Below are 13,250 nucleotides of genomic sequence, written 5' to 3'. Positions count from 1 at the left end.
GAGTTGAGGAGGTTTCCAAGGGCATCTCAAAAGTTTTAGTTTAAACCACAACATACGCTTGTGGTTACAGTGTGCTCTCACGGCCAGCCTCCTGCCTCCTGTGTAACCACGTGACAATGTCATGAAAAATTACCCTCATTTTACAGATGCTGAGAGTCTTCAGGGCAACGGACCTCGCCCCAAGCCACATGCAGAATGCAGGGGCCCAAGTTCTCCTCCTGCAGCACCTTACAGCCTCCTGCCCAGGAGAATGACTACCGCTGCTAATTAGGCTACTGGCCACACAGCCAAATGACGTGGCAAGTCGCCGCCACTCACTCAGGCACATGGGGAGACCTGGGCATGAGCTTTACTTGCTACCACACAATGTAGAATGAAAACTGACAATTTAGAGAAAATAGGAAAGACTTTTTCTTTCTTTTGTCTTTTTGTGACCTGTAAGGGGATCGCAACCCTTGGCTTGGTGTTGCCCACACCGCGCTCAGCCAGTGAGCGCACCGGCCATTCCTATATAGGATCCGCGGCAGGAGTGCCGCTGCGCTCCCAAGCGCTGCACTCTCCTGAGTGCGCCACGGGGCCGGCCCTAGGAAAGACTTTTAATTGTACTATTTATTTAAAACAAATGTTATTTCAAAAGAATATTATAATTCCCTTTTGGCCTTTTTTGAAAGCAAAGTTAGTGTATCCTACACAAATAGAGCTTAAACGTATGCCACACTAAAGAACAAATCTGTCATCATTAAGTGAGAATTACACTCTTAACAAGGTCCTGTCAGTCTGGCCACGTGTCACCACCAGCCTCAAAAATCTCAGTTCCCCCCTGTTTAAGATGGTGAATACAGTGGCTTCCTGGCTTGGGACCCTGCAAGGCCCTACTGAGACAGCGCCCGACACCATGATACCCAGAGCAGGAGTCATTCAGTTCACATGCTTCCAGAGTTAACAGTGGCTTATCCTGCTGGCCACCTTCAAATCCAAGAAAGCTCCAAAAGTCCACAGTCAATGCCCCTGTTCAGGGCCCAGATTATTTTGGGTTTAAAAACATTAATTTCTGTACAAAGGATAACTCTCTGTGTGTGTTTATATAAAAGGCCACACGTGACTTGCTGACTTTGATGGGAACCCAGAGCCCACGCCGTGGCTTGCCCTGGTGGGAATTCTCCGGGTGGGCCGTTCCCCAGACTCTGAGCCTCAGAATTACAGTTTCTGGTAGGAAAACAGCCACAGCTACAAGCATGCCTTTAGTTAGGTGATGTCTGCAAAGTGATTTTCCTTCTAATTGAAATGGGTCAAAAAGAGACAGGCAAGGGGGTCCCATCTCGTAGGAAAAGGAATAAAAGCGCCCCCCGAAGAGCAGAATTTAAAGATGCTTGGTGGTTCTGACACCAGGAACCACTTGCAAAAATCCCCCCAAAACAAAAGGTAAGACGTGGAACAATCAAGATGCCCTCCAGCTGGTGAGGAGAAAAATAAACTGTGATACCTCCCAACGGTGGAGTAGTATTCAGCTAAAAAGAAATGAGTGGATCAAGCCATGAAGAGACGTGCAGAAAAAAACTTAAATGCGTGTTACTAAGTGAAAGAAGCCAATCTGAAAGGGTCTGAACAGGCTACCTTCTGCATGATTCCAATTGCATGACATTCTGGAAAAGGCGAAACTATGGAGAGACAGTGAAAGATCAGTGGCTGCCTGGGGCTAGGGGAAGGAGGGGGGAATAGGTGGAGACAGGATTTTTAGGGCGGTGAAGCTACTCTGTATGATACTGGTGGATAAATGAACTTTTTCATTCGTCCAAACCAACAGAAGGTACAACACCAAGAGGGAACCCTAATGTAAACTAAGGACTCTGGGTAATACGAGGTGTAGGTTCATCACTGTAACAAATGCACCACTTGGGGGGGGACGGTGACAGCGGGGAGGCTGTGACTGTGTGGGTGTGTGCGTGTGTGTGTGTGCGTGTATGTGTGTGAGAGCTCTATTTACTTTCCCCTCAATTTTGCTGTGAACCTAAAACTGCTCTAAAAATAACATCTATTAATTTTTAAACAATTTAAGAAGACAGCTGTCAAACATTAAAACACATACATGCTTGGCAGACCCAAGTGGAGAACCACAATCGTCTGGACGAACTGGACTCTCCGCTTGGTCCTGGGGGCTGCAGGTCTAGAAGCTCCCTGCGGACAGTACACTGCATCTGGGCCCAGCACAAACCTCAGGAATGCTTGTTGACTTGGCCAGCTTAAAAATTAACCACCTCCACCTTTGAGCAAGGGTGGGGAGGGAGCAGGAGGGACATGGGTAAACACACACTGAGATGGCAGAGAGAGGCAGAGCCAGCGTGGGCAGCGTGGGCAGCATGGGCAGGGGTAGGACCACTGCCCTGTCCCCCGATGGAAGGTGTGACTACCAGTCCCAGATCTGCCACCGGCAAGATGCGGCAACAACAGGACTCTCTGAGGGTCATGTGAGGAGTGACAGAACATGTCTAAGGCGCACAGCAAACTGCTGCAAATCTGTCAGTAGTGTTGGCAATTTCTATTCCTTCTGAGCACAGACATAAGCCAGCCGCAGGGCTAGACATTTAGACAAGCTTCGCCTCACCCCTAAAACATCCTGTCGGATTGTGGTTGCCCATCCCACGTTTAGGTGAAGAAGCTGAGCCTCAGGGAGATTAATCGTGTTGCCCAACACCATGGAGGGTGCAAGTTTGCGGGGGCGGGACAGGGAAGCAATAAAAACTCCAACGACAGCAGAGCTCCAGGCTCACAGGGCCAGGGTTCTTTTTTGGTTACGAAAAATGTGTGAGTCGTTCCTCTTTCCTAACAAGTTCAAGGCGTTTGTTCCTAGGAAAAGACCATATAAATAAAACGTGCACCCCTGGGGAGGCCAAAGCGGACACCCTGATCTGGGCTGCTGTGGACCTGAGCAGCCCCAAACTGGTCCCTTGGCCAGGAGCAGTCGGTGGGCCATCCCTGCTGCAGGTGGGGTACAAGGACAGCAGCCCCACAGAGCTGGCCTCCCCAGCCATCGTGCTGGTAGGAAAGACAGAACGCTGCACAGAGCAGAACAGGGCAGCGTGTGGGATCTGGAGAGTGAGGGCTTTGGGGCCTTGGAGACGGTGAGGTCTGGACACAGAAGGCAGGGCGAAGCAGGGATGCCCAGTGGCCAAGCGCTCAGCGCTCAGCAAAGCAGCAGCCCCTCTTGGCCTCCCTCCCACACACACAGCTCCAAACTCCCAGACTGGGGAGGAAGTCAGGCACAGAACAGGCAGTAGGACAGCCAAGGCCCCAGCACTGTTGACAAGGAGCTATGGAGAGAGGGGAGAGACGCTGTCCCTGCCTAGTGTCTCTGGGGAGGGCTAGGGGTCTTGGAGAGAGTGTCAGCAATGTAAGATGAGCGGAGTCTTGAGGAGGGGCCGTGGCCTGAGACATGAGGGGTCAGAGAATTCTCAGGGTGCCCCTCATGGGAGACAATCAGACGGAGGTCCTTGGACCCAGAGGCATGGGGAGAGGTGTCATGGAGAAATCACCATAGAGCTGAAGCTGGAGATCATGAGAGGTGCAAGGGGTTCTAGAGGCATCAGAGAGGTGGGCACACGGACCCCAACGCCATTTCTGATGCCTGAAGACCACAAAGCACCAAAGAACACATGAAATAACCCAAATATGAACTGTAAAACCCAACGCTCCTGCATTCTGGACCTTAGAAGCTCTGTGACAATAGGTGAATCATTTCACCCCCTGGGGTCTTGGTGCTTTTCTTCCAGAAGATGAGTGGGAGGGGCTTGACTGACTATCCCAGGGATACAGTGGGCCTCAAAAAAGGGGTAGCTGGAGTTCTCATCATCTGGAGAGGCAGTCTCCGAAGATAAAGGTTAACCGCCAGACATATAAGTTAATGGTTAAAGCTTATCAGTTGAGCCACTGGGTCTCTACTGACACCCGGGACAAACATCTAACGGACGGTTTCTGAAGAAGTTGTAAACTCTGAGTCTCATATTGTCCATGGCAGAGAGGTACCCCAGAAGACCAGGTGTTTGCCCTGGGCACTGGAAGACCGTCAGAGCCCAAGGTGGGAGGCGGGGCACTCCCCGGGGCCAGGGAGGTGCTGAGCACAAAGGCCTCTCCGGGTGTCTCCTCGACACCGTCCCACGTGTGTGATCCAGCTCGCCTAACTCACGTGTCCATGCCTACATGGGGTCTGCAGTTTGCGAAAACATTAACTGGAGGTCTGTACAACCTCTAATGGCACAAGATGACACTTAGTACCCTAAACAACATGCACCTCTAAGGAAACAGCATCTGGGCATGGGCAGAGTGGAAGGGGTCGTACCTGGGGCATCGCAGGTGGCAAGTGTTGCCCAAGCGCCAGAGAGCCCACCTTCATTCACTTCACGGGGACACCACCCGGCAGGTCCCCCTCCCTCATCTCCTCACCAACATCTGCTTCCTAAACTGCTTCATTCCTCCTACTTCCTTTTTTTCTTTTGCCAATGAGTCCACTGACGGCTGGGCAAAAACCAAGTCACGATGCCCACACAGTCCACGTGGCTCAGATGCGTAAGCACGGCATCCCAGGAGCAAAGTGTCTGGGATCCCAGACTTTCAAGTAAATGTACATAAATCATTTGACTCCCCTAAAACGTATTTAATTAATACTATCATGATCAACAGCTAAGAGAAAGTCATTTTTGTATACATTATAGGGAAGTATTAGTCATCTACTTTACACATGAAGCAACTGATGCTCAGGGCCTATCTCAGTCCGTTCTGGCTGCTATATCAACATACCTTAGACTGGGTGTCTTATGAACAACAGAAATTTATTTCCCACAGTGCTAGATGCTGGAAGTTCTGGATCAAGGTGCCAGCAGGTTTGTCTGGTGAGGGCCCACTTTCTGGTTCATACACGGCACCATCTCGCTGTGTCCTCACATGGTGGAAAGGGCAAGGGGTTTCTCTGGGGCCTTGTTTATGACGGCACTAATCCCATTCGTGAGGGCTCCACCCTCATGACCCAACCACCTCCCAAAGGCCCCACCTTTGGGGGTTAGGTTTCAACACATGCATTTGGAGGACACGAACATTCAAACCATAGCAAGGGGACTGGAGTAGCGTCAGCAGACAAACAGGCCCTGTTAGGACCAAAGGCCAGGTATCTGCCTGGGATTACCCACTGAGCCGTAGGGCCTGGCCTGAGGGGACATACTGGCCAGTGGCTCAGGAAGAGAGTGATATGGATCCATCAGGGCTTCTAAGTGTCCCAGCTATGGCTTGATCTCCCTGCCTGAGCCCCCAGCCAAAGACCCAGTCCCCACATCTGGAGGATGAACTCCACATCTTCAGCACTGCAGAGGGGGCACCGGGGCTTGGAGTAGAGCCCGTGACGATGACACCAGTGGTGCAGATCAACAGCCATGGCATTTAGCTCTGCTGCATACCAGCCCCATGCTCCAGGAGGCAGCCAGCCCTCGCCTCTATTACTCCTGCAGGCTGTGGACATGAGCGCAAGCACGCAGCACATGCCATCGCCCAGTAACCAAGAGGCCAGACAAGGTCTGACCCAAGCCCAAAGGCTGCCTGTGTTCTTAACCAGAGTTTCACAATCTCTCAAGAAGCCTGAGCGTGCGCTGTGTGTAGGGAGCCCGTGCAGTAATAAATGCACACACAGCAATGAAGGGCGCAAACCCTGCAGTAGTGTGGGAGAAGCCACAGCAATGTTTCAGTTCCTGTAAGGCCAAGCCACTACCCCCACTGCATACCCCACAGAGGCCGCAGAGAGTTTATGGCCCTCATATCCCCAACGATGGCATTATATCTTTGTAATGAGAAGGTGCTTTGTTATTGCTGGTGGCATTCTCTCCTGCCATTCAAAGCTGTATTATCGAAAAAAAGGAATACGGATACATTTCCCCCACTACCATAATCTGATAGGAGTAAAAGCTTATCCATCCCTCAGCAAACTGCCAATTACTGTGGTGAGAAATGCCATATCCGTGATAGTCAAGGCTTTTGGAATATTCTTTGAACCAAATAATTCAGTCCCCTAAGCAACCAGGGACGTTCCCTGCTTAAGAAATGAAATGATCAACACATTTCCATTTGCAAAAAGAGCTCGTTTCTGCAGCTGTGGGTCAGAGGTGGCTGGGCCCAGCATACGGTCGAGTGGAAGTAGGGAGGGTGATGGACCAGCAGCTCAGCCCCTTCTCCCACCTCCACATGAGGATGAGGGCCACCACAAGACCTCCAGGGGCAAGGAGCATATCTGAGCGCTCCTAGGGGAGAAGGGACCTTTCCAAGTCTGAAAAACTCCCCGAAGGTAGATTCTTCTCACTTACCACTGTGCTGCTACAACACAACCCCTTAGACTAAAGCTGTACGGCTCAGCAGAGAAAGGGGCATATCTGTGGGTGGGAAGACCTAAAATAAACCAGCATCGGAAATCAGCCACGCCTAGGAGGGTGTGTGAGCAAGAAACACTGCCTTAGCTGGAAAAGGGGAAGGCTCTCCAGAGCAGGACAGAAAGTGAGAGCAGAAATGCCCCGTACATCCCCCATGGACACGTGGAGTGCACCCCATGTGATATCTGGGAAGGGGCAGGCCAACGAGGGGGTGGCGAGGAGAGAAGAAGCTGGTTTGGGTCTGGGAATGGGTGTGGCAGGGTCCCCTCTCTGTGCCATCCTCTCTGCTTCCTACATGTGCTCAAAATTCTCCATGAAAAGTTTAAAAAGAAAAGTCATTTAATCTCTTGGGGAAAAAAATAAGGCTAGTCTAGTTCTTCCAACTTCGTGTGTGTTTGTACATACATGCATGTATGTGGGTATGTGTAGGTGCCATGTGTGCACGTTTGTGCACATGTGCATGTATGTGCATGGGTACATGTGTATTTCTGTGTGTGTGTTTGTGCATGCATGAGTATATACACGTGAGCATATATGTGCCTGTTTATGTGTGTGCACATGTATGTTTGTGCATGTGAGTTTGTGTGTGTGTGGTTGGGAAGGTGAAGGAAACCATCCCTGCTCATCCTCACATGGAAAACACCCCCACGTGAAGCCAGGTCACGGTACCATGAAGTCTGCTTCCAGCACAGCCTTCAGCTCAGAGCCCAAGGATGGGCTGGGAATTCTTAGAACAGTTAACCCATAAGATCCCTAACACCAGCAAAATCCCAAGACCTAAAACCCCATCTCCGGGCCCCACAGCTACATTGCAGCCCTAATGCTACCCAACACCAGACCTAAGAAATCTGGAGGCGCAGACACCGTAACAGGATAGAAAACCACATGTTTCTTCCTGAGGGTGTCCATGCCTTCCCACATGACATTTCCAGGCCACCTCACTTCCCCATTCATCAAAGCCTGAAACCCAAGGAGGCACAGCCAGGCCTCCTGCAATCAAGTGAGCCATGCCACAACTTAACCTCTCCAGGGACGCACACACACAACACAGCTGCCCCTCTCCAGGGTTCCCAATTCCCACACAGCTGAAAACCCCAATCAGTCTATACTCAGCCGTCCTCAGGGTGAGGACAGAAAAGCCCTCCAGGCCAGGCATCTGCCCTGGTCTCTCTGTTCCTGCCCCACTCTGCCCGGAGAAGCAGCATGCCAATGCAAGGAGAAACCAGCATCATTTGTCAGTGAGAAAGAGCTGGTGAGGCGGCCAGGAGAAAATTATTAAATTCTAATCTGAAAGCAAATTCTTAAGAATTATTTTCCATAATTAAAAACACGGATTTCAAAGCTCTTCAGTTTATTCTTGAGACGAAAATATATACCCTGTCGAAAAGGAGCTACCAGCCATCTCGTTCCTTACAAGTTCCTTTTCTGTGGCCACAGTCCAAAGGGGCCCCTTCTAGCATATCATTCAACAGAGGCCAACTCGGCTATAAAAAGTCCCACGGGAAAGCAAGAAAGGCTTACCTTGGCTTCACATTTCTTGTGGCAGGAATACTTGCAGGCTGGGGAAAAAAAGAGAGAGACAAAATGCGTGTGTGTCCAGCAGTCTCTGCAGCAACACTTTTTAACATCTCCAAACTCTCAACCCTTGAAAAAGTCCAACTTAAAGATCCCACGGGCAGCCTCTCCCTGCCATGAGGGAGATTTTTCACTTATGACATTTTGCCAAGTTTGGACAGAACAGTGAGGACGTGGTGGGTAAAAACCGAGTTACAACTATTCCCTGTTAGCAATGGCTCAGGTGGAAATTTCTTGGGAGGAGGGTCACAGCAGATTGGTTTCTCAAGGGGTACATCTGGCCAAGTTGGAGCCCTAAAGAACAAAGGCGGTGAATTTGAGAAGTAAAGAGCATCAGCGTATGCCTAGAAATTATAGTTGAGCCCTCAAAAAAGAAGAGAAACTAGAAAACGTCCTGTAATAGCCGGGATTGGAGCCTTTATGCTAGTGAGAAAGTCATGCACTGGAATCCGCACTACTTCCGCTTCTGGACAAGCTAAGAACTGAATGTCAGAATAAATTCATGTCTAAATTCCTACAGGGGAATCCTTCGACAGGGGCCATTGTGTGAACTAAGTGAGTCCTGTGTCTGTTCGGAGGCCCTAACAATGCAAATGTAGACCTGGAACCAATGCGGATTTCACAGGCCCTCCCGCCCAGAGGCCACAGCTGAGCCAATGAGGCACAAAGGCCCCTTCCCAACGCCACCAGCACCAGCATCGCAGGGCATGTGGTGAGCAGGTCCGGCCCTGGCAGAAATGGCAGGATGGGGAGACACTCAGAAATAAAATAGCTGGGCAAATAATCCTACCATGGCCTCCGTTGAGATCTCCAAGGGGGCATCTGGTACAGTCTCTCCTTTCCCCAAGTTTACCAGCCCACAAGGGCAGCTTGAGACAGGGGAGAGAGGCTGGGCTGGGGGCACAGGACCAGGGCTTCCCATCCGGGCTGTGCCCAGGGAGCTCTCTGGGTCTCTGTTTCCTCTCCCAGAGCTATTGTGGTATCAAATGGTCCTTCAAGGGACCCAATTTAAAACCATGAAGCCATGTCTATGTACAGAGGAAATGTGTGGAGCCCTGAAGAACAAGGCCTCAGGGATTGGGGAGCAGGCCCCAAATCCCAGCTCCGTGCTTCAAGGCCCCATAAGCTCAGGGGACTTTTCACCCCCTGTCCTGCCTCTCTGCTTTCTGTGAGCTGAGGACAGGAATACCAAAATCATTAAGGCTCCGGTAAGGTTAAGCAAGGATAAAACAGATAAAGGAACTTGCCCAGTGCCTGGCATTTATTGAACTCCAGAAGTTATTAGGTCATAAGATCTATTTTTTGAATTGTCTTTCTATGCTTCTGTGGCTTGTTAGATTGTTAACCAAGACAAATATTTATTCTACATCTTCTAATGGGCACGTTGCGGCTTCTGCCCTGGTCTCTTGGATCACCTGTTCTGAGGTGAGCCAGGCGCCATGTTGTGAGGACACTCAAGCAGCCCTGAGGCCATGTGGAGAGGCACTGAGGTCTCCCGTTAGCAACTGAAACCACCCACCAGCCATGCGAGTGGGCCACCTCAGAAGAACGGCTCCAGCCCCACCCAAGCCTTCAGGTGACACACCTCTCAAAGAGACCCTGAGCCCAAAGTGCATATCACCTAAGTCCCAAATTCCTGATCCACAGAAACAGTGAGAAATAATAGATGCTTATAGTTGTGCTAAGGCACTAAGTTTTGGGGAAATTTGTCATACAGCAGGAGGTAATTAATACAATGGGCCAACTCAACCAGAAAATGGCACTGGTCAGCAGAAGGGTGGCACTGATGTGACACGTCCATGGTGGATGGTGACTACAAAAGAGCCATCAGTCCTTTCAGGGCAAAATCATTAAACTCAATAACACACTGAAATCATGTAAACTGCCCATGTGCAGAGATCCTGAGAGGCAGACCTTTGTTTCTGGTATGGAGGCAGGTGACCTCAGAGTTTTACGGGTATTTGGATTAAGACTTGACGCCCAGTTGCCAGTGGCACGGGTAGTTCTCAGAGCAGTGAATCAGCTGCCAACCTGGTCCGGCACAGCTCCGGTCAGTGTTGTGCTGGGCCCTGTGAAAGATGCTGTCCTGTGTGTCACCACCTTCAATCCTCATAACCACCCCCTCAGGGAGAACGTGAGGGTAACTCGGTCGAGGTAGCAGCAGTGGCCAAGTGAGTGGGATTCCTGCCCATCTCTGTCTCAGCTCCAGCTTTTCGCCCAGCCATGCTGCCTTTCTGACACATGACAAAAAATGAAATCGGACAGTGTCCAGGTGCAGTTTCAAATGTTATCGCTCACAGGAGGAAATCCACCGGCCCCCACACCCCCCAAACTCTTCATTCACAGCGTCCTGAGCCACCTCCTGGGCCCTGCCAGCTGCCGACCCACTTGAGATTCTCCACACCCTTCTGTGTCACTGACCCCATCGCATGTCATTTCAAGGTAATCTCTGTGTCCATCCCTCCCGACTGGCTGCAAGTTCACCAAGGGACGCATCTTCAGGGTGCATCACCAGGTTCCCACGACGGCAGCACTCACAGGAGCAGCAGGCAGCTGACACACACTCAGCACAAAGATGCTTAGGCTTCCCCCAATTCTCACTGCACCCCACAAAGGAGTCACTCAGCCTTACCTGTTTTACCGATGGAAACTAGGGCCTATGCATGAGACCTGAGGACTCCCTTGCTGGACAACTGTGTACTGACCCTGAACTGAGCCAGGTCTGCCGTCAGAGCCATGGCCAGTGGGATCACATACGATGGGGACCTTGCTACCCGATCACCACTTGGGCACTCTGAACCGCAAAGCACCAGCAAGAAGGGAGGCCACAAAAAACCACCCAAACTTCCTAACAAAATGCATCCCCACAGCACGCAGGCCCCAAAAGACAAAATGTGCACGTTCACCTTGACCCTCAGCCACTGCATGCAACCTCTCTTCTCAGAAGCCATGAACGGCAATTCCTTGTACTTTGTTTTAAATACTGGATTTCCTTAAATGCTGGGCAACTTCCCATTGTATGAATGGTTGCAAATTACTCAGAGCAGACGGAGCATCATTTTCAGAAAGTCCAGAAGTTCCTCCAAGGAGCAGAATCTACAGTTTCTAAAACAAAGAGACCCTCTGCTCCTTTCCCAGATGAAAACTAACACCCAAATCTCACCGTTTGTGGGCCCCTTACCACAAGGCTGTTGTAAGGTGGTGATTCTGCCTCCCCAGACCATTACAGATGGATTTAAATTCAGATGGTATAAAATGATATGTTGCGTAAATATGTTCATCACAATTTCCTCAGCACCTCATGACCTTCATGTATGTATGTGAGAAGAATCCCATTCATCCTAAAGGCAAATACATCCCTTTTGTTTAAAACAACAAAAACAAAACACAGCCTCATTACCCATTCCCTTTTGCTCCCTCAAAGCCCGTCCAATTTATTCCTGCTGAAATCATCAAATCATCCTCCAAGCTTAGAGAAAGAGCCCCTCACACTCCGGGACTCAGTTTCCCCACCTGTAAAATGGGTGGCTGAGAAGACTCGGCACATGTGGAGTGCATAGGGCAGTGCTGGCACAGTGCTCTGTTGGTGCTATTATTAGCCATTCAAAGTCCCTGTAGATACCACTTAGACCAATTATACTCTTCAAACCCCTCCTCTTGTGGGTTTCTCTTCACTACAGTTTTCCTGGCTTCTGGATGCCGACCACCCAAAAGCCCTCTCAGCCCAGGATCTCCAGCCCAATGCCGGGCTGCTGGGTCTCTGAGACATTCCTTTGGCTTCTGCAGATCTTGCTCACCATATAACCCTCACAGGACCTCCCTGAGCTCTCCTCATGCGACAGCACAGTTGGGTGCCTTCTCTTCTACTGCCTGCTGGCTTATGCTCAGCCACACTCCCCAACTGGCTCACAGACCCCGTGCCACCCCCATACCCAAGCATAATTGTCCAGAGAGATACAATGCTTAGAGAAAATGCCTAACGTCTTCTGAGAGCCATTGTGCAGTTGCTACAAAAGAGAAGGATTTAGGAAGTCTTGCTTCTCTGCTGGGTAACATAACCGTCACTGTCTGCCACCCAATCAGTATTTATATCTCACTTCCTCCTCACCCACAGGATTTTATTTAGTCTAGCTTTCCCCACCACCCCTGTGTGATTCACTGAAAAATCACCCCAGATGTAGGATTAGACCCTGCTCAGTCTAAGCCAGTGTTTCTTAGACTCCCCTTGGGGTTCCTGGAACCTGGCAGGGGGTTGATGAGGTCAAAACTATTTGCACAGTTACACTAAGGTGGTTCTGGCCTCCACCTCACGTTGACATTTGAATTGATGGTGCGTAAGGCTGCTGGTATCCTCACAGGCATTTAGGCAACACCACCAACTTCTAAATAGTCACCATCACTTGCAGGTTTAAAAAAAAAGCCAGCTTCACTTAAGAATGTCCTGATAAAGCAGTAAAATTTATTAATTTTACTGTCTCAACCCAAGTAAGCACCTTTTTACTACTGTGTGAAACCAAAGCTGAGGTCGGCAGAGAGGTCCCAAGGACGAAGCATCGGGAACCGCACTTGTGAGTGTGAGTTGGCAGCTAATCTAGCCGCTTTCTCGGGGAACACCACCTTTATTTAAAAGAACTCCTGGCAGACATAATATGGCTACTCAGGCTTGAGGGCTTGTCAGTTTCTCAAAAACAAAGTGAGCCTGTCACAAACAAACCAATGACATAATTTGAGATTTCAAGTGAAAATTAGAATTTTGGAAGACTTGTATCCATTACCAGGAGGTTGACAATTCCTAGGACTTTTCTGATAAAATCAACAATGATACCAACAAGTGTGGGGGTTTTCTTGAGATTGTATAACAAATGGTGAACAAACATCTGGAAGGTCTGTATAAGTCAGCAGACCAACAATTTCCAAATGGCCAGTGCATGATCTTACAAAGATATGCTAAGTAAAAGTTCCACCCAAAGTGCAAGGCGGATCAATGGATCTTAATAGAAAAGAGTGGGAAAAATTCACTACAAGGGTTCAGATTCCACAGTGAAACCTTTAAGAAACTATCACTTGAGTTTTGGTGTAGAACCAAAACAGAATATCCACAATCATCTGAAAAGGCTATTAAGATGCTTCCTTTTCCAACTACCTATCTGTACGGGGGTGGATTTTGTTCAAATATTTCAAACCAAACAATAAGTTGAAAAATTGCATGCAGAAGCAGGCGGGAGGATCCAGCCTCTCTATAAAGGTTGCACAGCAGAATAGCAAAAACAAAAC

The 13,250-nt window shown here is 49.6% G+C and overlaps 1 protein-coding gene across 2 annotated transcripts in view; it reads right to left on the bottom strand.

The window, feature by feature from the left end:
- The window catches only part of TNS3 (tensin 3), a 252,451-nt gene that overhangs the window by 187,835 nt on the left and 51,366 nt on the right, over nucleotides 1-13,250 (bottom strand). For both annotated transcript variants that reach the window (XM_063085688.1, XM_063085686.1), the window contains exon 3: nucleotides 7,923-7,960. Coding sequence is in view for 1 of the 2 variants with exons in the window: in XM_063085686.1 (XP_062941756.1) it covers nucleotides 7,923-7,960 (38 nt within the window). In the remaining variant the exon portion in view is untranslated. The remainder of the gene's footprint in view (nucleotides 1-7,922; nucleotides 7,961-13,250) is intronic.

Source organism: Cynocephalus volans, chromosome 2, assembly GCF_027409185.1.
Source record: "Cynocephalus volans isolate mCynVol1 chromosome 2, mCynVol1.pri, whole genome shotgun sequence".
NCBI lineage: Eukaryota > Metazoa > Chordata > Mammalia > Dermoptera > Cynocephalidae > Cynocephalus > Cynocephalus volans.
The sequence above is the reverse complement of the archived record's forward strand: the minus strand, read 5'-3'. Positions and strand labels throughout refer to the sequence as shown.